The sequence below is a fragment of the Poeciliopsis prolifica genome, unplaced genomic scaffold, assembly GCF_027474105.1.
Source record: "Poeciliopsis prolifica strain line A6 unplaced genomic scaffold, Auburn_PproV2 SCAFFOLD008, whole genome shotgun sequence".
NCBI classification, from domain to species: Eukaryota; Metazoa; Chordata; class Actinopteri; order Cyprinodontiformes; family Poeciliidae; genus Poeciliopsis; species Poeciliopsis prolifica.
The window spans coordinates 12,295,344-12,319,903 of NW_026562383.1; the positions used below are offsets into that span (position 1 = coordinate 12,295,344).

At 40.4% G+C, this 24,560-nt stretch overlaps 1 protein-coding gene across 4 annotated transcripts in view; it reads left to right on the forward strand.

The window, feature by feature from the left end:
- Nucleotides 1-359: 359 nt before the first annotated feature.
- Nucleotides 360-24,560, forward strand: part of pbx1a (pre-B-cell leukemia homeobox 1a) — a 63,390-nt gene continuing 39,189 nt past the window's right edge. Inside the window, exons 1-2 of one of the 4 annotated variants that reach the window (XM_055033101.1) lie at nt 360-1,360; nt 2,750-2,823. In XM_055033101.1, the coding sequence (XP_054889076.1) occupies nt 1,176-1,360; nt 2,750-2,823 (259 nt within the window). In that variant the 5' untranslated portion in view covers nt 360-1,175. The remainder of the gene's footprint in view (nt 1,361-2,749; nt 2,824-24,560) is intronic. The other 3 variants (XR_008606175.1, XM_055033103.1, XM_055033102.1) reach the window with 3 other exon arrangements.

The following is a 24,560-nucleotide window of genomic DNA, read 5'->3' on the forward strand; positions in this document are numbered from 1 at the left end:
ATCATTTTGTGAAATGTCCATTTCTGTAATTTTTTTTTCTTTTTTTTTTTTTGAGGACCCATAAAAGCGTGGGTGCCCAGGCTGCTGTCCTTAAACGCACTTTTCCAAAGTGCAGCCCTGTTTGTGTCCAGTTTGTGACGCCCGTCGTGGGTCCCCGTTACAACTCAAGGCTCATGAGATGTTCTCCACATACCGCAGCATGTTCCAATAAATCCATGTTGATTTACTCTTCCTTTTGACTGATTATACGAATGTAAATATTCAGCGGGGAAATATATAGTCTGGCTGACAGAGTGTCTTTTGCGAGCACCACCACGCCGCCCCGCTGGGTCAGAGCTCCATTGCCACTCACAATTATTTATTAGGCAACATATTCACTCTCTATCCATCACCGCATTGCCACCCGGCCCGGTCACATCTCTTAATGTTTATTACAGTGTCCCACCTTCCACCAGGAGAATGATTGACGCTTTCGGAGAGGACCGAGGTGGGACTTGCGCGCTCCTTCCTCTCCAATCGTGGCTCGGAGGGGGCGGAGGCTCTTCATCCCATACTCTGATTATGAGTCAGTTACCAGACATAAGCGAAACAATAACAGTTGGTGGGCCACTTTGCGCTCAGATCCTTCGCCGACAAGTTGATACTTTCAGCGTCCGCCCCCTCACCCCCCATTATTTTTTATTTTTCTCCTTTGGCGCATCGAGGTCCCGATTATTTGCAGCCTATGGCGGAGGAGCGCAGCGCGCTCCACTTTTAATCAGATTAGGAGCCTTTAACGTTCAATCCTGTCTTTGCTTCGTCCATAACGCAGCGGCGCAGGAGTGGCCAAAGCCAAATGCAGCGATTCAGATCAGATTTCACCTAAACCAGCTGGGAGAGAGACCGACAGAGAGGGAGAGAGAAAGAGAGAGAGAGAAGAGAAGACAGGAGAAGAGAGAAGGTTTGTCAGTCTCCCTCCTCCCAAATCCAGAAAAGCTTACCAAGGAAAAAAGGAGGAGTGTCTGGGCTCAGATAGACGCGAGGAATCCAGAGGAATTTCCCGAGGATTTTTTTTCTCTCTCTTCCTTCCCCCCCTTCACCCCTCTCCTCTTCAAATCAAATTAAAAACAACAACAACAACAAGGAAAAAAAAAAAAAAAAAGTTGGAGGGGAGGCAGCGGGGACCGTGGTCAGGGATGGACGAGCAGCCGCGGCTGATGCACTCCCACGGGGTAGGCATGGCCGGACACCCCGGCCTGGCGCAGCATATGCAGGATGGCACAGCGGGGACGGACGGAGACGGAAGAAAGCAGGACATCGGAGACATATTACAGCAAATAATGACCATCACAGACCAAAGCTTAGACGAAGCGCAGGCAAGGTGAGACGCAACTAAAAACACTCGCGTTATTTATGGGAAAAGATGGAAATATCAGAGGAAGGGGGGCCAGAAGGGGAGGGGGGTAACAGAACTGCCTGTAAATGAAAGCAATAACGCCCACTGAAGTACCGAGACTGCACGAAAGCGACAAAACAAAACCTTAAAAAAAAAAAAACTTGGAAGATTTCGTCATTTGACAACTTTTGTGTGATCATTTCCTGTCAGAATTTATTAATTAGCGCCTAATTATTGCGGATTAAGAAAAAGACAGCTGTTTATATCTATGAGAGCACTTGGCAGCTCAGTTACTCTCAGTCTTTTGGCTTAATTGTTACAAAGGAGCTTACATTGTAATCCTGTGCCATAATAACAGGATGCAGATCCTCCTCTGTGGTTTGCACCCAGCATTAAAAATAAAGACGGAAAATGAAGGAAATAAAACATGTAAATGTTTAAGAGGTGGGGTGTGACTGGATAGATTTTTTGCCCTATAAGTGTGTTATGAAAATGCCCACATTTTCAATATTTAGCACAGCTAAATCAAAAATGAGTTTTATTTAGATGCACCAATAAGCTTTGCTTGGTTTGCTTGGTTTGCTTCGATTTCTTGTTTTGGTCGAGATGTAACCTGCCGATTGTGCAATCTCAATAAGCAGTTGTCTGATATCTGTTTTATTTTTTTTAATTCTACTGACCATACAACATAAAAGAGGATAAAATGGTACCTCTTTGATAATGCAAAATAGAATTAAAAAATATATTACAAGACATTAATGGTCAATAAACTGGCCAGATTTTACTTGTAAGAATTTGACCTGCCAATCATCAATCAGAGCCAGTGAAGAGAAATCGGTCGCCTCTTAATTGTGTATATTTACACTGCTTTGGTATTTTTGGTCTTGTTGTTGAAATGTTCCAAGTGAAAATGATACATTATTTAAATTTGACCTGAAAATATCAACACAATGAAGGGAAAATTGGCTGATTCCAGATGGTGAATGTTTTGCCATGCTCCTATTTTTTTTTCAAACTGTTGTTCACCAGGGAGAGCCCATGAAGGAAAGCATGACCAATGTTGGTCTTTAGATAACTCTGTATATTTTACCTTTCTCTCCTGCAGTTTTAAAAAAGTAAAAAAGCTAAAAAAATGAGATTTTGATTTGATTTTCTGATCACAGATTAAAGTCAGTGAAAGAAAAATTGGCTGAATCCGATCTCTGACGGAACAATTGGTGCAGGGTAATTTTACCCTGCTCCCATGTTTTATTTGTAACGACCGCATTAGAAATAAAAATAAATAAATAATAGTAATAATGATAATAATTCATCTAGTCTATGTTTGTTTGCCTGAGTATTGACCTGGTTATTGATGTGCTGTCTTCTTTTTAGGAAACACGCACTCAATTGCCATCGAATGAAACCTGCTCTGTTCAACGTCTTGTGTGAAATAAAGGAGAAAACAGGTAAGGACGCACATCGACGAGTAGCCTTTTGGCTGTAACAGCGCCATTTTTGTGTCTCACCATCACTTTCTGTTTTATATATATAATTGAATTCAGCTGTACAAATACCACATCCTATTTTTACCTGCAACTTATCATAAAACATATGTGAAAAAGCAGAGAAAGCCGGCTGCTGTTGGACAGCAGTGTTATCATTTTAGCCTTCCTCACCCCTCTCTGTAGGGCTTGATGCTGTGTGCCAAGCGAACAGTTTTTCACACAGAGGTATTTTCTGTTTATGTTCCCGACAAGGGTCAAAGCCACTAAAAGGAATGCGTGAATTATCACTAATTTAACAGCAGATTAAAAAAGGAGAGCGGCTCATGTGATGAAAGGCTGCGAGTTTTCTCGGAGCGACGTGGCAGAGCGGCGCTTTTCAAGAGAGGAAATAAAACAAAATAACCAATATAAGCTTATCTGAGAGCACAACTTTGAGGCTGTCTGCGAGGTTATTGAGAGGGAGCCTTGTCACTTTGTCGACTGGCTTGTCGCGCTGCAGCCGTGCGAGATGCCTGAGAATAAACACAGGGGCCGAGCCGCATGGAGGCAATACTGTTTTCATTAATATAACATGAACTTCTCTGCGCTGACATTTCATCTGTATGAGTCAGGGTTTGGCACAGGTTTCTCTAAAAACAAGAGGGGAAACATGTAGACACTTGAGATTTTCATCAGATTTACAAAGAGCGCAGGCCCCTGCGGAGGAAGCTACAGTGCAGGCTGGGGGCCCTCGCTCCTAAATTGCAAGGCTCGGAAAAGTGAAAGAGTAATGCCTGGCTCTTTGTAAACTGTCTGGCGTCTCCCTGGGTTCAACCAGAGTTCGTTTCCAAAAAGAAGAACAAAGTGACTTGGACCTTTTCCTGGCTTTTCCCCCTTTGCCTCTCCCCTCTTCCCACCGTTCTTGGCAACCAGGCTTCTGACAGGAGAGAGGCTCCCCTCAGACTGCAAATTGTCCTCCCCTATGTTTAGTACCAAGTTTGGAAATGAACATGTTTCAAAAGCTTTTTTTTTTTTCTCTAATTGCTTTGCTCTCTTTTTCCGTTTTACTCAACGAACATTCACCTAACCTAAACATCACAAATCTCTCGATGTCTTCTCCAGCTTTATGAAGAAAAGCATTAAGAATCTATGAATAACGTAAACACCCCCACTCACACAAACACACACACACTCCCAGAGACACCTAAAAAAATCCCCCCTGTCTGAAATTGAAGAGCTGAGCTGAGGCTCATCTTCGCCTATAGGAGGGTTTGTGCAGACGAAACTGAAAATCCTTTCACTGCAGTGACAGAGAAAATGACTCAAACCTTCACCATGGCATTTACAGCCAAATGTGCTGAGTGCAGTGTATGCGAGTGGAGTACAGCCTGTAATTTGTCAAGACTTTTTTATATTCTTTATAAAGAGTCAGCTTCTCCTTGCTTTTTACATTGTTGCAGTCATAGTGTCTCCGAGAAGAGATGACGAGCACGGCGGCTCCAATTCAACCTTTTACCAAAGAGAGGAAGAGTTTCTCCACATTAGCGATCGTTTGCTGCATGTATGAGCCATGTCCGCCTCTTCCTCACACATGGCTCGTGAGCGTTGACAGCAGCAATATGGGTCACTGCCGCAGTGAGGTGTCCATTGGCAGGCAGCTGATAAACAAGGCGGGAGTGCATGCCAATAGTGGACAGAGGAAGCCTTAACTGATGACCCCGCGCCACCTCGCTCCCCTTTTGATTTGTGCCGGGGTCGCTGCAGTGTCACTGCGTTGGAGTATTTAGCAAGTTTAAACAAGCTCAGGTCCACACGCCTGGCTTATAGAAAACCAACAGCGCAGGTTTGTGTTTTGGCAGCTAAGGTCGTGTTTCACAGAAACATCTTCCTCCCGCCCTCCAGAGCCCTTAGCCTTTTTTGATCTTAAACTATCGGCATTGTAAGAGAAGTTACTAAGAGCACTCGGGTTTGTTTTCCTGCGCTCTGCTTCATATCCTGTGACTAGGGCTGGAAAGCGTCTTTGTTTGCTTGGAACCATTACGGCGAGGGAAGCTGGCACGTACAGGTTGACTAAGTAAGAGAAGCCAGACACCAAGTCGGTGTTTCTGGGTGTCAGATTTCAGGCCGGCTCACTCCCCACCACCACCGCCAGTTTCTCTCTATCTGCGGGCCTGGGACTGTTTCATTTCGTCAGGCCTCTCTGTGTCAGCGGCCTCACATTACATCCACGCAGACTCGGGTCAGATGGAGAGCTCCTGCATGACTAATGTGATCAGACGGATAATGCATTACACCGCTTGAACTTATCAAAGCTAGAGACCTGCTGAATCAGTCTGTCCTGCTAACAGCAGTCCTACCGAGAGCCTGCAATGGTAATTAGGCAAAACATTTGAGATATTCACAGCAATCAGAGCTCTTTAAGGCTTCTTAAAGAAATGGGAATGCAATTGAAAATATTATGCTTTTCGGCATGAAGCAGACAAGAACTGTTATTATTCAACAGCGTGGCGCTGGCGTGGGCTGCTTACTGGTAGGGAGGACAAAAAGGTTTTAAAAAAGTTACAGTTTCAATATAGTAAAAAGAAAAAAAATGGCCATACTGTTCCTTTTAATGTTCAAAATAGTTCTAATGACCCGGTGTGCAACAGTGCATTTATGATACACCTGCATGGCAAAAGATCCCGTATTTCTTTTAATTAATTTGACAGTAATAGGAAATAATTACATATTTAGTACTGTACTTGTGGGTGGAAATAGCACATTTTAATCTGTAGTGTATTTAAGCATTCCTGTGGGACAGACTGTGCACTTCCAAGATGCTTTCTCAAAGACAAAGTTCAAGTTTGTTTTAACGCAAGAAAAATTGTTGTGAACGTGGAATAATCCTAATTTCTAACTGGAAATATTCTACACACTACACCATAGCACCGAGATAAGGAAACAGGCAAAATATCTCAGTGGAAGGCGAGGAATACAGTTTAATTTGTAAGCCTAGCATCTGTGCTTTTTCTTATGCTTGTCAGTCTCGGCCAAAGATGATCCCTTTATGTTGCTGAAAAACAACAAAAAGCTTCTCTTAACTTCCACTTCCAGAAAAGATCGCAAACAGTTTTGGCATATGTGTCTAGAAGATATTTGAAGATTCATTTAGTGATTATTTTTATGCATTTCAACACAACAGTGCTCGTTAGCCAAATTTCAAAGAAGCTATATAAGTGATGGGAGAAATGCAGTAGACTAATGTCCTCCTCCCCCCAATTGGTGCTGCACACTGTTGATCAGCTGGATGAAATGAGGCTTCTACAAGTTTAGCTCACTTAGAATGAAGACATATTCACTTATTCAGTTTTATGGAAATATTTTCAATAGCAAAAAACTGTCCTGGTGTGAAAACGTATCAAGCTTTCACGTTATTAAGCTACAGTCGACAAACTCCGAGTAACATTTCTGTTAAGCAGCTGACTGCTGGTAAATACCATGTGATCATACATTTGTTTTCTTTAGCAGCCAGGTCAAGTTTTCTGGGAACCTTTTAAAAATAATTAGACATAATCCTGAGAGTTGCTTGGAAAGTTTGGCTTAAACGGGAAAAGAAAGAACAAAAACAAGAAACTTTTGCTTAGATATGACTGAATTTACATTTAAACAAGCATTTACTAATTTATGACTTGTCTGACTATTAAATAAGCAATTTATATGGTGACTCCCTCAACAGTCTTGATGTAAACCTGCAGGTGCAGCACGATAATGTCAAATGGCTATTTCCAGCATTTCCTTTAATATCAACACTAAACGATGATGGAGGCACTCGTTGAGCTCCTGCGCAGCACTGGATAAACTGGTCACTATGGCTCCCAGTGCTGCTGTTTTTCAGTATTTAATTGACACGGCTGTCCATGATGAGTTCAGGGGTTAGTGTTGCCTCTCTTTGTTACTCTCCTCTCATATCCAGTGACAGATGGAGGCATTAGTCTCCAATGTGGCGCTGTCCTGAAACTAATGGCTATGTCCTTGGTTTCCCCGTGCTAGCTGGGAGACTGTATATCTGTCCCTGGCTTGGAAGTGCAGAAGCAGCAGTTTATCCCCCACTACCCCCAGCCCCTTCATGTTTTAGTTTCCACGGAAATAAGACCGAGCAGGACTTTGTCTGCTCTCTCATAAATAACCTCAAAATAAATAACTTCAAAATGAGAGTGAAGTTTTTTTTTTTTTTTCTATCTGAGAAAAGCAGGCTTTGATTTGTGAGCTTATATGAACCTCTTACCAGAAAGTGAGGGATAATACCCATGTGATATATTTTTACAGAGGATGTGCAGATTGTAGCTTTAAAAGTAAGCTACAGGACATAAAAATAATCTGCTGTACTTTTTTTAATGTCTCATTTTATATTCTTACTTCATTACCCGTGCACTTCAGGAAAACCTGCAAATATTTCAGCCGCTCTCCTGTCCTCCAGCATAAACTCACTTGCAATTAGGACAGCTAATATATTATGCAAATGTTGACTGGCTTAATTGAGACATGTTAATCATGTTTTAAGAGGCTAATTACAGCCCTGTATATCTGAGGTGGGAGTAGTAATTAGCCGTGATAACAGATCTGGCTGTAGAGTGGTCATATTCAGTGTTGCGATGTATAACTACAGAGTACCTGTGTGCTCATTTACCTGAGCGTTTCTTTTTTATTACTTTTGCCATTTAGCTATGTTAGTAAATGTTAGAGAATTTCGAAACAATGCCTTATTGCTGGGCTTTGTTTTATTACCGCAGATTGTCTTCGCAAGAATGAGATGAGGTGAGACATTAGAAATATTTTTTAGGAAAAATAAAGTCAGGATTCCATGACATTGCTTAGATTTTTATCACGATATGTCACGATATTAATTGTGATGGTGATAAAAGTGACAATAAAAAGTGTTTAAAAATTCATTTGTCACAGTTGCATTCATTGGTGTAACTTGGGTGCTAAACCGTCGACATTATTTGCATTCAGTCATCTTTTGAAACATAAACACATTTAATGTTGATTAAATCAACAGTAGAAAAATAGTCCAAACAATAAAATACCAATTCTAGCCATTGTTTTGATCATAATAATTATTTTTCATAATTATGCAATTGCCTGTCTCTACTGAGAAGCAGAGGAAGGTTTTCATACACCTTTATAAAGAATCTGTAGTTTGTATAGAACAATATTATCTCAATTATTATCTTAAATTTAATTTTATACAGTTAAAATTTGGTCAGTTTAAATATGTGATGCAAAGTTTCTGAGTATATTTAAACCAGCTGTCGTCCTAACCCTCGGTACAGACTAACATTTAGCCAGACGCAGTATTCTCATGATGCTTATATTATGTTCATTTCATCAACAAGTCAAAGACCTGCTTCTATTCTTCCATCAAAATAAAGGTCTTAAATATAATGTTGATATTCTTGAAATAAATAGTTACAAAATGCATCTGTTTAAATATGCCCCCAATTTTTTATATTTATATTTTGATTGTATTCGTCCTTCTGGTCATCTGATCCAGCAGTGTTGATTGTTCTGACCATTGGGCTCTTATCCTCCACACGACCCTGTTCTTAGTTTTCTGGCATCTGATCATATTTGGATCCATTACACTAAGAATGCCCTCCCACTTATCGAAAATAAAATCGCTTTAGAGAGGAAATTTGCTCCATGGCTGGAGTGGAGTTTCTTTTTTATCGGATGTTTATCTCTGGAGCAGCTTTTAGTGTCTACACAACAGCTCCGGTGACATTATTGCCAATTCAATTGCCCCAGTTATTGTTTTGTTTTGTTTTTTTTTTGTTATTGGTGCTGTTTGGATTTGATTGGATTGTGCACAGACTTGTGGAATTGTGCCTCACAGTTTGACCAGTCAAAGCATGCATTCTCATGTTGTTGGATTTGAAACCTCTGCTGTTGGTCTGGGTCAGTGTGAGGCTGCAGTTTTATAACGACCCTGACCAAATTTACAGCTTTATTTCTACTGGCCTTAAAATAACATAGCGTATATAAGTTGACTATTGCAGTTAAAGTGTGATCTGTAATATTCCTTTATTGTTATCTTTTGTTATTTATTTCCACAATTTACAGCAAAGTAAAAATGCAAAAATTAGAAAAGCATCTAAATTTCATATCCAATATTTGCAATTGTTTTGTAGTTTTAATAAAAAATGCTCATTGTGCTCTTTATCAAACTTCACTACAATTATTGTGATCTTATATCTGTTAGTTAATTAGTGAAGCTATCTGCTCAGGTTGAGCATCAGTCAGCTGCTTAAGTGACAAATTACTTTTATCTCGCCTAAAGGCGTTTTAAAACACAGTTGTCTCATTTGGAGTTATAGGTGGCACTCTTTTGGTTTCCATGCAATAAATGTGTATTTTATAAACAAATATTTGCCTGTTTTGTTAGTAAAAGGTAACTATTGTAACCAAATTTCAGCCAGCTGAACAGTAGATTGCAGCAAGAAGCAGGGGAGGGCCTCAACAGCATTACTGAATGAACCATAGGGCAGGAAAAACTCCCGCAAGATTCTGTGACATCTTATTAAAAATACTTTAAACTGTAGGAATCTAATCATGTATAATTATAGCAGCTTTTAAACCACAACCGCTTAATTTTTGTTATATCTACCTCTCAAAGCATCTTTAGTTTTAGTTTTATCTCAAAGCATCCCAACTATAGTTTTAAAGTGTATGACTTTAACATGAGTGTTCAGGGGTGGTCTGTTAGTTTTCATAACATTTTATAACATATTGAACTTGAAATATTCCTCTGTCTCATAAGCAAGGGGGAAAATGCTGTAATCATCCAGTGCACAGCAACAGGTAGAGGAGGGGCAGTGTGGCATGGCCCATATACAGAGAAAACCCTGAACACTCGTGTACTATTTATGGCATTTCGCACAAAAGAATTACTTTAGGTATAGTGTGATGAATATGAAACAATATTTTTTTCTAAAAACTTGGTCCACCTTGACAATAAAAAAATGTCTAACATGCAGGTTATTATTTATTAAAAAATGTATAATAAAAATTGTGTGGTTACCCGTAATCAGACAAAAAAATAAAATAAATTGCATATGCTTTCATAAATGCTTGTGTCGATGGGCTGTCTGGCTAAGATGTAAGTGGCGTGTTGGCAGCATGCTGGGGTTGTACAAAAGACCTCTTCACCCACCCTCCACCACCACTCCCCGACTTCGATGAACAGTCAAACAGAAGACGGCGAGCACTCTTCCCTGGCTGACTTAGTAAAAATGACACAAATTAATACATGCTGCTTAAACAGGACCAAGATTAATGGTTGCCTTTCGCAGCGGCTTAGATCCTCTGTCAGTCGCTGCTCGCTGCCCAGATGGAATCAACACCAATCAATGAGGCTGCCGACTCTCACTGGATATCTGCTCACGATGTTGAGGGGTACAGGGAGATGCACACATTTACATATGCTTTGAACACACAGTTACTTATGCCATGCATTAATAAAAATGATGAAAAAAGAAAAAGAATCACAAACTTCCTCCTGGTATTTCTTCCTCTCTCTTCAGGTTTTCTCTGTATAAACCGCACTGCATATCGTGTATTACATCCCATATAGTCGGATTTTCAATCAGGTGCCACAGAGTCAGATGGGAAAGAGCAGCAAGGCTGATGGCTCAGTCGTGATTGGATGTTTCAATTACTGATAGTAATGCCATGGTGTAGTGAGTCATGCAGTGCAGATAGCACCATTTATTTTAATTAGGACAGGGGAGAGATGGGTGTGGATATGTCTCCCTCATTTCAGAGGGAGTTTCACATTTAGATGCAAGGGAGTGCATTCCCTCCTCTTCTCCAAACACGCACACTCTCTCTCTCACACACACACACACACACCCACACACACACACATACGTATTTTCTTAGATGCATGCACAGTCACACACGTGCACATGCTCAGGTGGATTGAAAACGGAGGATAGGTTGCCTTGGGTAACGCGTAGCGACAAGGTACTCTCTCGGCGAGCTATTCTAATTTATGTTAATAAACCTTGCAGTTGCTGTGAGAGACAAAGGGGCCAGAGATGAGCCTCGGTAACCTCGGTACTTTCACTGGAAGGAAAAACACAGGCAAGAAAAAAAAAAAACTGTGAGGAGATAGTGAACTGTAGAGAAAGACTCTTCTCACTGAGGCACAGAACGATGATAAATTTAGCCACACAAAGAGTTATTTTGTGGCTGCGGAATCAAACAGTCTCATGCTTGCAATTTTCAAGTTTGGTGTGCGGTGTTTACTATTTCTGTGTCAGAGTCTGTGTTGGAAGGGGCAGGGATTGGCAGGCGGGTTGTCTCCTGGGATCGTTGCTGCTAATTCCGCGGGGCTCCGAAGAGACACTGGATGCTGCAGCTTTGGATCACTTCCCAGGGCAGATGCGACACCACAGGTAGCATTTAACACAGTGGGGCAAAAGCATGAATGTTAACAGAGGTCAGAGTATGGTCTGATGGCCTGCAGTGCTAAGACCCTCTTGGCAAGCTAGATAAGAGCCCTGAAATTACCTTGAAAAACAGCTTGATCATTTTTTGGGGGAAAGAAAAAGTTTTGCTTTTTTATTTTTTATATAACATTACGTTGCTTCTTTTAGTCATTAAATTGCCATCAATCTGAAAGCTTAATGAATATGATCTTGTTTTTACAATGTTCAGCTTTTGAATCCAATGTGGGCTTTTTTTCTGCAATGCAAACCATCACCCCGGTAACACCAACAAGGATTGATAACACAACAACTCCTTCCGCTTCTGTAATATATCCATATCCCCAACACGAAGAGTGAAAGCTGTGGATTTCCTCTGTGCCTGCTGTCTGCCAGCTTGCCTTTGGCGATGTTAGTTCTGGACAGTTAACTCCCACTGAAATTATGTTAATTGCTGTCATTTTCTTTTTTCTACTTGAGCATAATCAGCAAATTATATACTTCTGTTCATTTATTACAGAACCACTCCTAACGGGGTTTTTACCCTTCAAAGATCAAAAGTTAGGAGGGGAGGTGGTTTGCTCTTATGTTTGTGTACTCATTTGTCATACTATGTATGAGCTGGCTATTACAAAAGCTGTAATGTGCCATGAATAGTTTGGTGTAGTCAAATTACATGAGGTTATATCCCAAGATTTTAATTGGTTGCACTCCTCAGAAATATTCAGTAAACGGGCCGGATTTTAATTTATGTTGTGAGTTTTATTTGCCTGGTAGATTTACGTGGTAGATCTATGTATTTTGCTTTCTAAAAGCTCACTTGATGTATAGCAGGAGTGCACTGCTAACACAGATGTGCTATTCAGTTGTTCCTGTCTCCGATTCAGATCAGGATAATTTAAGGTTAGGTATTTGACAATCAGATGTTCAAATACAATTTTGTTTTATTGGATTTGAATAAAATCCAACAAAATAAAATCAATCAAATAAAAAGTGACAGTTTTATTTGATAAAACTATCTCCATGTTGACAGAGCTCCCAGTGCTAACTGGTAATAACCAATCAAAGCCAGGAGGAGAGTGTTAGCAATGTCAATCATACTTGTGTACATGCCCCACTACAGCTAGGCAAGTTGTTTCTCTGCCATTAACACATTGAGTAGTGTGTACATGAGGTTCACTGACAACACCAAGACCCTCCTCCTAGTTCTGATTGGTTGCTTAATAAAGATGTAAAATTATATATATATATATATATATATATATATATATATATATATATATATATATATATATATATATATATATAAGTTACTGCAGATTTACAAGTGAGGGCACAAAATGTCATAAATATATGTACAAGGCCTAGAACTTTAACATGATATAGTAAATAAGACAAACACCACATTTAATCAGAAGCAACATTTTTACCCAAATGGAGTCTTAGCAGTATGTCTTTAATATGCTCTGCCTACACTGTTGCTAACAAAATTGCAACAGTGGAAATTCTAAATACAAGAATTACGTGTCATTTAATGAGATTGAACAGATAGTTTTGCATCCTGACGATTTGCAACTGGCCCACCAATTCTGCCAGCACTGGCACCCTGTACACAACTGGCTTTAAATGTGCTGACTGAACTGGCGGCACTGTCTGCAGGGCTGTAAAAATAAATCGGTTCATTCACAGTATTTCCTGCCTGTGCTTGAAATTTTTAGGAAAAGTGCCATAACATTGTTGTTCCTCATAGTTAAGCTAAATTTGACAATGCATTTGCTTGGTGAGTGCTGTGCTTTTCACTTTTTCCCCACATTGCACACACCTCGTTGCTTCTTCAAAACCTGGGTTTTGCTGCAGCATGCGTTGAGTAACACGGTAGAAGACACACCGCAGCAACATATAGCAGCAACACGTGAAACCTCTCTAAGCCGTGGCTGAGAGAGGAACTCAGCACGGTGATTCGGTCGTCAGCCTCAGCCGTCCATTACGTCCACCTACAGAGGAAAGCTCATTTTTATAAAACCTATGTAACATTTACATCTGTATACATTTATATTTCAGATGTATGAGGTCTTTTATGATTTTAGTTGTCGAGAAATAGACTCGAAAATTTTTATTCTGTATGTCTTGTAAAATCTTAACTTATGTTAATATACCGGCAGCTATGGTTGCCAGTATTTTACCGCATATGTACCCCTATAAATTTGACCGTATTTATACAGTAAAATTCTGGCAGTCACAGCTGCCAGTATTTCACTGTAAATTAGAGACGTTTTTCTTTACAGTGTGCAGGCAAAAATGCCTGTTCAAACATTTAAAACTAGTGTTTCTGACACATCAACAACTATAAATTGAAATTTTTATGACAAATAAATTTAGTAAAATTTGTCATGACGGAAAAAAATGCAGACAATCCTAAGACTGGTAAAATAATAGCACATTGATCATTACTTTTAAAGTGATTTTGATGCCATGTTTAGGTGCTGGTCACTGGAATGTTTCCTTGAATACTTTAAAACATAGAAATAGCTAAATGTATCTCCTTTTTTTGCAGTTTCAGACAAACTCTTGAAAACGTTCTCATGTCTCTCCCTTCCTTCAGCAAACTGGGGAGTAGAGGATGCAGAACAGGTGACATCATCCACACAGATAAGAAACAGATTGTTTTATATTGAAAGCTGATTAAAAAACAGCTGCGATTCTTCAAATTTAACTACATGATTCTCAACATGAAATTAGAGCCAGTACCACAAAAAAAGCAAGAATAATGATTTGACTTTTATAAGAGACTCTTGCAGAAAAGATTTTACTTGACTTCTTATTAACAAAAAACAGAAAAGCTCTAAAAATATCTTATTTCTAGATTAAAGATGATGTGGAAATCCTCCCACCGTTGATTTGATTAACTACTGATATTTCTACCTCTGATATTATGCTTTTTTTGTGAATTACTTATGTGATTCCCCTTGGAACCACTTTGTGTGTGCATCTCTGCACACATAAATACAAACATGCACCATGTGGTCGTCTGCTGAACACAAATAGACTGCCTAGAAAACCGCTGCATACTAACACTCCCAAAATAGGAAGGCATGTGTGATAGTTTAAACTGATAGGACAGGATCTGTCATTTTGCATTATGCTTGATCCAGATGGCACAAACACAAGTATTTCAAGACATCTTGGTTACTTTTAAAAATATTGAAGGTTTCTGTGAAGATTTTCTGTTGAGAATTCAGAATGTAACATATGCTCATTTCTTCCCAAGATTTGAACCAGCAACCTCTCTACTACTCACGTGTTTTTCACCCCTAAAGGCAAACTCGCCCTCCTCTTCCATTATGTTTTTATTTGGCTTGCCGGCCTCACCGTGCAGCCTGTTTTATTGTACATGTCCTTCAGCGCCGTGTTTAGCAGTCTTCTGCCCCTAAAGACATAAAACTCCTTTATGTTCCTATTACTTGAGTTTACGGAGAGCATCTTCAGCCGCCCCGCCTTCCGATAAGATCATATTGATAGATTGATATTGGGAGAACTGTAGTGCGATAAAGGCGCGGGGTTAAGAGCTTCTTGGATAGTTTAACCTTGATAAAACAGTTGTTTCAGTGAGGCTGATTTCGCCCCATCCGTCTTCATCCGTCAGGGCCCCGCTGAAGTATGCAAATGAAGGCAATAGAGGGAAGCGCCGTGTGCGGTTAAATGGGGCGTTGCGAATGTGTGGTGTACCGCGCCGACGGGGTGATACTACTTACTGTCCAAATTTAGTGTGTCTTTTCTGAACCCTGCTTCCTGCCCCCTCCCCTGTCTGTTTTGTCTACATTTCAAGGAAAAAAAAAATACATACATATATATTTATACTTGTCCTGAGAGAAATTGTGCCCTCTCGTAAAAAGATTACAGCTGCAACAGAAGCAAAGCAGTTTATGTGCTTATGTTATTATTTTTAATGTGTTTTAGCTGGAGTTTAGAGGCTGCAGCCTCTTATTTGTGTCTCCCAGTGTTCAGCTCAGGCATCTACATGTTGCAGCTGGTTTTATTGCATGCTCTCCCCATACATTTTAGAGCATGGCTGTTTATTGTGCTAATTAGCAAGTCTGGAGGTGTAAGGGTAATAATCTTTGTGATAATAACTGTTTATGCCTTAACACAGCGCTCCGTTCAGAGTTTATGTTGCTCGGGCAGCTTCATTTGCCTGATTAGTTTTGTACCTACTCAGCAGCATTAAGGAAGCTTTTTTTTGTGTGTGTGTGTCTGTTTGAGTCTCTCATTTATCTCACGTGTCTGCATATTGATTGATTCCCCTGCTCGCTCGTTATTTTTGCTCTGTTCTTCACAACTCATTTTACAGAGAGACGAGGCCAGGAAAGGGTTACCACATCCCCTGTCTGATCAGCTGCCACACATAGAGCTGTCAGTCAGGAGCTTTCCTGCCTGCCCTTTTGTTATGGAACGCCAGCTCTGTGGGTGGGTCCTCTGGGTGATAGATGTCTCGGCGAGCCTATCGGACTGCGAGAAGCATCCATCTCTGTCTGGTGCCTGTTAAACAAGCTTGGGAAAGCAGCCATGTAGCCCTAACTACCACTGGCCTCCACTAAAAAACCCCATTAACATTAATGAAGGATAGCTTTAAAAGTTCTTCAGTAATAGGCTTGAATTGGATTTATGAGTCAGATGGTTTGCCAGAGAGTTGCTCTTAAAAACGGTCTCCGTTAGATAAATGGAAACGAGCATTTGAAGGGTTTCTTTTTGGAATTCAGTTTGAATTTTTTTTTTTCTTCCGAAATTTAATTTGGAAGCCACGCAATATATTGAATTGCATTATTAATGAGTGCAAAATATGGCTACCAGAAAGAATTGCTGGAATCCTATATTGTATGTTTAGTATTCAGTATCATACATGCAAATTCTGCCTAGCAATCATTTTTTCTGGCTGGTTGGATAGACTTTCACTGGCCTCACTACCAACACTTGATGCATGTTCTGCTGTTCTTGCTCTTGTTCTGGTCTCAAATGAATTTTATTTATTTTTTTACTGGTCTTTAGCATGAAACGACTAACTACATTCAGAAGCAAAGTGTTCAACTTTGACAACTTTAAAATGTATAGTGTTTATAAACTTTTGCGGTAGAAACTACATTATTATGATTATAGCAACTGTCTAAATATTCTTCTTGCATTTGTTTAGTTTTCGTCTTGGACTTCCTGGAAAGCCTTTGTCTTCGCTCAGTCTTGGTTGAGGAGTTCTTGACTACAATAGAAACCACAAAGTGTCTGTGGTGGAGACATTGTGATGATGGAAAAGAAAGCAAGGAGTCAGGAAAAATTAGGTTAATCTTAATCGACGTCGTCATAGGACTATTCGACGATCCTATGATACTCTGCAGCTCTGCTTCATTCAGATTTAAGATCAAGATGCAGCTTTGGTGGCTGTGAGGGAAAGCGAGGCGTTTGATGTTTTAAGCCTCTGAAAAGATAAAGCTGCCTCATCTTTAAGCACTCTGCTGCCCCCCTTTTGAGAAAAAATAAGTTCCTAATACTTTTTTTTTAAAGACCTTTCATCCCAGCTGGCACTGACCATTTCAATATCCTGCAACTACCACTTTACCTGTCTGCAAGGTCCCTATAGATGGTTGATGCGAAACTGCCATTAGCCGGCCAATTCCTTCAGCAACAGATTACCGTGCTGGAACGTGGTAATCACAATGTTGAAAAGGTCTGATTGCATTCCACCCAACCTACAAAGTGTGGCATAAATGGGTTTTCTCAAAGGTCTGAAGTCGGTTGTTGGTGTGCCATCATAGTGCATTAGGACTGTCAGGAGCAAAACAGCAATTTTTGAAACCTCTCTGTGAATCTTAAAAAGATGCAGAAATACACTGGGAGGCAAACAAGGCCTTCCCGACATTGCTGCGTCAAAGCGTTTTCTGTGCGAGCTGAGCTATAAACTCACTTTCACTGAAAATACATTTATTGTGAACATTGCTAATCCCCCTCTACGCTTTCTCTCCCCCAGTCTTTCTCTCCTTCCTGGCTCTTCTGCTCACCTCTGATGTCAGTGGCAAGAGGGAGGTTGAGGCAAGAGAGGAGTTGCTATTCTTAATGAATTCTGCTTTGTCTTTGGACTCCTCTACCTAGTTAACCCCCCTTGTGCTCAACGTGTCAAATTAGAGCAGCTGGGATAAAAAAAGAGGGGAGAACAAGGGGAGATGAGCAGGGAACATCGCATCCACAGCTCATTTCCCGACTCGCCTTCAAACCACCCTAATACAACATAATATTCATGAGTATTATCCGTGTAACAACTGTGGGAAAAAAATGGTTGGATCTGCTTGACATATTGCACTTTCATGATTAAGAAGCTGGTAGGGCAATTAATAACACGTTACTCGTGCACTGCTGTGCACCGATAAGGAAAACGTAACCAAGCGCATCCGCAAGTTTTTGTGGTTATTTCCTTTTTTACAATTATGAGAAGAATTTTTACATTTTTTGCGCTGGCAAAAAAGACAAACAAACAAAAAAAACTACTCGCTGGATTAGTTTTTTCTTTAGTCACAACCTCTTATCTTCTGCTCCTGAATATTTTTGATTTCTTTGCATGTGCAAAAATGTGTGATAACGTCATTTGTGCAGTTTAAAAAAAAATAAAACTCTAAAATATCCTGCCCCTTTTAAAATAAGAATGAGAAGAATGCCCAATTTTGTGACAACTACACAAAGAAAAGCATAACTACAAAGAAGGAATAACAGCAAAATACTTTTTTTTTTCAGAATTGCCCTGCATTTAGTTTCATTCTTTATAAATCATCTTGACCAGCTTCTTTGTCACTGTAGGATAAAAACAAACAAACAAACAAGCAAAAAAACAATCCCACTACATGCGGCACCACCAAGTGCATTTTGGGTAACACCTTTTTCTCTGCATCTCTTACATAGTGTGTGGAAAACTGTATTGGTACTTCTTCTATCTTTCTCTAAATACCTGATTAACATCTGCCCTGTTTTTCCCTCCTGAGCTTTGGCTCTCTGCAGCTCATCCAAAGTTACTATGGGCCTCTGACTGCTTCTTTGAATACTACTCATTGTGACTGGCCTGTCGGTTTAAGTGTTTGGTCATGTTTTAGGAGGTTTGCCACAAATGTATCTTCATTAACATTTATGCAATATCAACATTACACAAAACTGCGAGGAGATCAAGCAACAAATATTAGATAAATATATAAATATGATGTTCATACTCTGCATACCAGTGACACCACCAGAAAATGTTTTAAGAGAGCATTGAGGTGCTTTGGTAAAGTTGTTAACAGTACTGCCTTATAAGTACTTAATTTATGAGAAGTAAGTTTTTTTTTCCCAATAACTCTCTGTTGGTGGACAGGAAATAATGTGCAGGTATTCAGAATTATTTTTTTCCACTTTCTGTACATCTTTAGTGTTTTTTCATGTATCATAAATCAACTTGCCATTGCTCCGGTTTTCAGATCTCAGAATATTGTTTTACATCATAACTCCACTTTAAACCCCTTCACAGTTTTTGACCTCTCTGTTGTTTGTTCAGTGTCGTTCCCTAAAAAAGCTGTGGGATCTTCAAAGAACAGCTGCATTTATACATAGATTATGTTTCACACTAGCAAACTCTATTGACTTGATGTGTGACTTCTGAAGGAAGTTGACTGCACTGGGTTTTACTTAAGGGTAGCAGAACAAATAGAGATAAATGCAAGTCCAGACCTTTTTTTCTGATTTTTGTTAGCATAAAATTGCAAAAACCATGTGTTGTTTTCTTTCAACTCATCCTTCGGTAATTAAGTACTGCTTTGTGTTGGTCTATCTTCTGAAATCAAAAGCAAAGTTAAAGTGTGTACATTTGCAAAGCATTGCATTTTGGAGACAACGATCTCGGAGCTGTTTGAATGTTTTACCCTCTGGTTTGCTCAACCGTGACCAAAAGTACATTAATATGCTCAGACATTTCTTCTTTGAAGACATTTTATTGCTGGTTTTTCTGTACTTCTTCAGGAAAATACAATGTTATTAATTTGAATGTTGTAGTGTAGAGCTCTGTGTGATCCTCAAAAGAATGTAAAACAATCAAACACATCTGACTTCGGCAGATATTTTAATAAATACTAATAAAAAAACAGTTCTTTAATCTGATGCCTGAGTGGAGTCTCAGTTTAGCGTTTCAATCACATTCTCTCCTTTCATCTTGCAACACCTGCAGGTTCGTTAGCAGCCAAAACTTTGCAACCAGTCATCGTTCAAACAAACAATTATTTTAAATTCTTACTTCAGATCCCGGAGTCAGATATGAAATATTCCGTGCTGATAAAATTGAATGTTTCCATTTGATTAAATGCCAAAGTCGTTAAAATGGCATGTTTTAATCGGTCACGTCAGGTGGCTTCTATTAAGACTGGGAATAAACTGATGTGATTTGTGACCCTGCCGCATTTGGAGTTGCCGAGAGGCTTAACCCGAGCTCGCCTCCTCTATATTTGTTTTAGCTGTCCATGCAGCAGACTCTCCAGATGAGGTCGTGAACCCACACTCACACACCGACTGTGTGTGAGTGTGGGTGGACAAAGTAATAGTGCTAATGACGGTGATTGCAAGTCTGGATGGCTCACTTACACGTTGCTCCAGTATCTGCTACAAAGAAAAAGAAGAAAGAGAAGAAAGAAGAAAAAAATAGATTTGACCTGCATCTTTTTTCCTTGTAGCTTTGGGGTCAGGTTTTCCTGTGAGCCTTGCGGAGATGTTGTTGTTGTCTGTTTTCGCCCAGGCATCAGTGGTTGATAGTCCTGAGTCAACGGAGAGACCCCCTCGTGGCTCTGCTTACTCACTCCCGAGCCCAGCGTTTAGTTTTCCTTGGCAGACCCGGGCCACAGCTCATTAGACTAAGAGAATGCGCTTGCCTTAATTAATGATATGTAAATATCCTTGAATTGGCCACATTTACATATTAAGAGAGATTTGTGGAATCTGTGGAGTAATATATTTTAATTAGGGATTAATTAAAAATAATGGGAATTTCATTTTGCCTGGCAGGTTGTGTTTGGTGCGCCGGGGCTCAATCTTTGAACGCTGAGGCAGATACAAGCATGTGAAGGAAGCTCAGTTCTTTCACCCACTGCTCTCTGCACTGCATACAAACATGTGCCCTCACACACATACACACACACGCACACACGCACACACTGGCATCACATTCCTTGAGATGCCAGACTCTTCCCAGGGGGTCTCCACAAAGCGCTGCAGCTTTGAAAAGCCGGCGAGGAGGAAGCTTGAACACCCACAATATGTTTTTTGGGGATGGTCCCAGTTTGGCTCAGTTTCATCTCTTCTCGTTTTTTTTTTTTTTTCTTCTCTTCTCTGTGTAGTTTGGGAATGGCTCTCAGACACGGAACACTAGTTATGCTGGCAATTATGTTAATGGAATGCCATTAGGCCATGATTGTATATGAGTGAACGGGGAGCAAGAGCAAGTTTTCGTGGCCCAAGTCAACGTATGCTTTGATCCACTTCTGAGAGGCTCTTCATGTCCTTAGAGATTCTCTAATTTCCCAAGCAGTATTCTGAGGTACAGCAAACAGACAGGATTTCTACACAGTCTGGGAAAAAAAAGCATGGAATATGAGCAGAACTTTTTTCTTTTTTCCTAAGGAAGGTCTGAATAAGCATGGAAAAAGATTTGGATTTTCAGGATTTACTCCCAATCCCACTGGCCAAATGTTGCTTTCCTCCTTTTCTTCCCTCTCTGTAAAGTAATTTATTTGTCCAAACTTCCTTCCTTTCATTCCTCCTCGTAGTCGTCCTCATATCAGACCTTATGTCCCTCTTTCTGTCTCTTTCTCTTCCTTCTTTCATCCCTGTTTATTATTCCCTGTTTCACTTGTTTTTCCATTCTTTCCTTTATTTCCTCTCATCCATGTTTCCTTTTGTATTTCCTTGTTTCCTTCATTGTGTTCCTTCATTTCTTAGTCACTTTCTATTATCAGATTTTACTTCTTTCCTAGTGTTCTTCCTTTGCTCTGTCTTTCCTTTTGTCATCCCTCCTTCCCTGTGACAATCTGTCTCTCATCGTGTCTTACCATTCCCTACTTCTCTCAGTTTCGTATTTGTTTCAGGTTCCAGATTTAAAGCGTCAAACAGAGCATAAGTAACCATAAGTTCATATTTGTATTTTAAAACCTGAGAGCAGGACCTGTTAATTTTTGCAGGAAAGATGTGCACTAACACCATTCAGTCTGACCAATATGTCAAGGGTTGTTTTATTTCAGGCTATTTGCACTGGCTAATGATGTACTCAGTGCGTTGTTTTTCCTCTGACAGCCGTGAAAATAAATCTGAATAGAAACAAAGAAACCATCTGTCATCGGCACCACTAATGGCAGTGATAGCACGACCACTATCACCTCATCTCCTAGGTGGAAATCATCCCCATTACCAAGCATCAGGGCTGCTTCCTGCTTCCTGACGCTCCTCACAGCAGCAGCATCTGCATCACACGCACATACATGCCATCTCAGTCTGCCTGCAAAGAGGGATTTTTGATGTATTTGATGAAGACCATTTTTTTCGTTTTTAGATTATTTTTTGGGGGGTCATTTTCAGCACATTTACAAGCAAATGCCTGTTTTTCTTCCAGTTCTGCTCAAAGCAAAGAGAGCTTCTTTGGCATTTCTGATGTGTCGTCAGCACGCTGATGTTATTGATCCAGGACCTTCCGAATTCATTAGGAGATCCAGCCCCAGCCGTGCTGCATCTTTATTTATGTTGCTGCGCCCTCCCTGGCCTGCCTCTCTCTCTCTCTCTGTTTCTCTCTCTCTGCCTCCCTTCCTCTTTCATCCTCCATGCACAGCTGCCTTATCGCCTGCATTTTGGTGAGGATAAGACCTGTCAGCTTTGGGTCTAGTCGGGGGTGATGATGGGAGACTTCAAGGGGAGGAGGAGGCAGGAGGATGCCTGCTGTCCCCCTCTTTTTCATCACATGAAACGGTCTCCCCTCCAGCCCCCTTCCTCCTCTCCACCTTGCTTCTTTCTTGCACTCTCGCCTTCACTGTCTCCCTTCGTAATGAGAATCTTTCTCTAATTGAGGGAGCTGCAGCGAGCTGGCCGAGGGCGGCGGGGTTAGATTGTGATACTGGCTACGTGACCGTTATGCTGATAGAGGCGGCGGATCAATAATTTAGGCCCTGACCTTAATGGTGGTGTTAAAACGCTTATTCTCCCGGAGTCTGGAGGCCTTATAGGTGCAGAAGTGGATAAAGGCGCTGGATATGCAGGTGGGGGACGACGGGTGGAGGGGATAGGGGATGGTGGGCGGAGAAGATAAGAGTGAGAGGTGAAGAAAGACAGGAGAGGGAGTGGGTATTTGCAGCCAGCCTCTCAGACTAGTGAAAAGGAGCGGATCATGTGTGATGTTTTTCCTGCCTCTACATTCACACTCTCACATTGTCACCAGCATTCATCCTCTTAGTATCCACATGTGAGCCATAAGCTTTTCTTTCTTTTCTTTTTTTTTATTTTTTATTATTTCTTCTTTGCATGCTTTTTGGTATCTGCTTGTAATCCGTTCTCATAACAAACAAAAAAAAAATAGAAATATATAAATAAATAAAAATCCTCCGGCCAATTCTCACCGACAGATAGAATGCATCAGCAGACTCCAGAAGTGAACAAAGACTGCAGTAACGAGTGGGTTTAATCTGGTTCTGGGCTTGTCTTGTGCCTCCTAGCTTTAGGCTATGCTCAATGAGGATTCGGACAGCCATCGATTTGATTCTGAGGGACATTAACGTCACAGCCACATGCATCTCCCTCCTCTCTCTCTCTCTGAAACTCTCATTCCCTGCTGGCAGGATGCGACCATCCCAGCTTCTCCACCCCCCTCCTTGCTCCTCCCCACCCACCCAGCCACCCTTAGGGGATGATATATTAGATATAACCAATTCAATTTTATGCAGCCAGGACAGACGCCCTGGGGACATAAACACACACATTTTTAATACACTCCTCACCAGGAAGCCCGATGCGCCAGAGCCTGCGGCTGCCCTGGGTCTCTTCTCACACTCAATTATTAATGTAACGGCCGCAGTGGCTTAATTAAATAATAAAGAAGAGCTCACTGCGAAGGAATGGTACAAGGACAAGTCAGAGAAGGGTTGACTTCTCTAAATGTGTGGTCTTGACATGTATGAGAAGACAGAAACATTTGGTAGCAGAAGTGTCTTATTATCGCCAAATACGGCAGGAGGAATAAATATAGAACAATGTTTTTCTTGGCAAAATACATTTCTTATGGGGCTGTTGACATGAAGTTTACACCATACTTGGGTAATAAGCCAAATAGTTCAGAAATAAAAGCAAATCAAACAAATGTATAAATGATAAATGATTATGCATAATAAGGTGGAAGGAAACAGGGAGTAAGTAACACACAAAGGCCCAAAAAGCCAACAAAATAGCTTGAACTTATTAGTATTTAGCAAGTAATCATTTGCCTGATCAACACAAATTATTGTAAATCTGCTCTAGTCATAATTGATGTCCTAAATACTGTTTTCTCATTTGCAAGGTATCATACAGGAAGCATTTCATTACGGATAGAATAAAAAAGCTCCTTGAGGACTTCATCACCTTATTACTGCAAAATATGATGATGGTCTTTGCTAGAAAAATATTTCAAAACTGCCTGTTCCTATGAGCAATTTGAGAAAAGGAAAGGGAATCCCTTTCATCACGAAGCAGCTGCAGCCATGTGACCTTTTTGAGATTTCTCTCCCAGATGAATCAAAAGAAGAAGAAGAGTTGTCTCTTCTATTCCTACCGCTCACAAATTGCTCTACATTGATCTGGGTTTTGCCCATACAGTTTTTTCCAACAAAACATTATGGAACTTACTCAACTGCAACAACTTATTTGCACACGTCGTAAGACTCCCGAAAAAAAAAAAAAAAAAAAAAAAACATGTAGCAGTTTCCAACAGATCATCTGGACAAGCCATAAAATACTGAGATGACATTGCACATTTCAACAGTAAATTTTGCAAGTGATAGGGTTAGATTTCCTATAACCCAAGGACACGTAATTGGAGAAATGTACAAAGACATACTCCATCAGTATCAGAAATGTTGAAGACTTTAAGATGACTGTGCGGATGAATGGATGAAAGTGTTGCATGTCCATTGTGTCTCCATATCGTAAATATATTGCAGCATGTTCAGTTAGTGTTTCTGATACTAT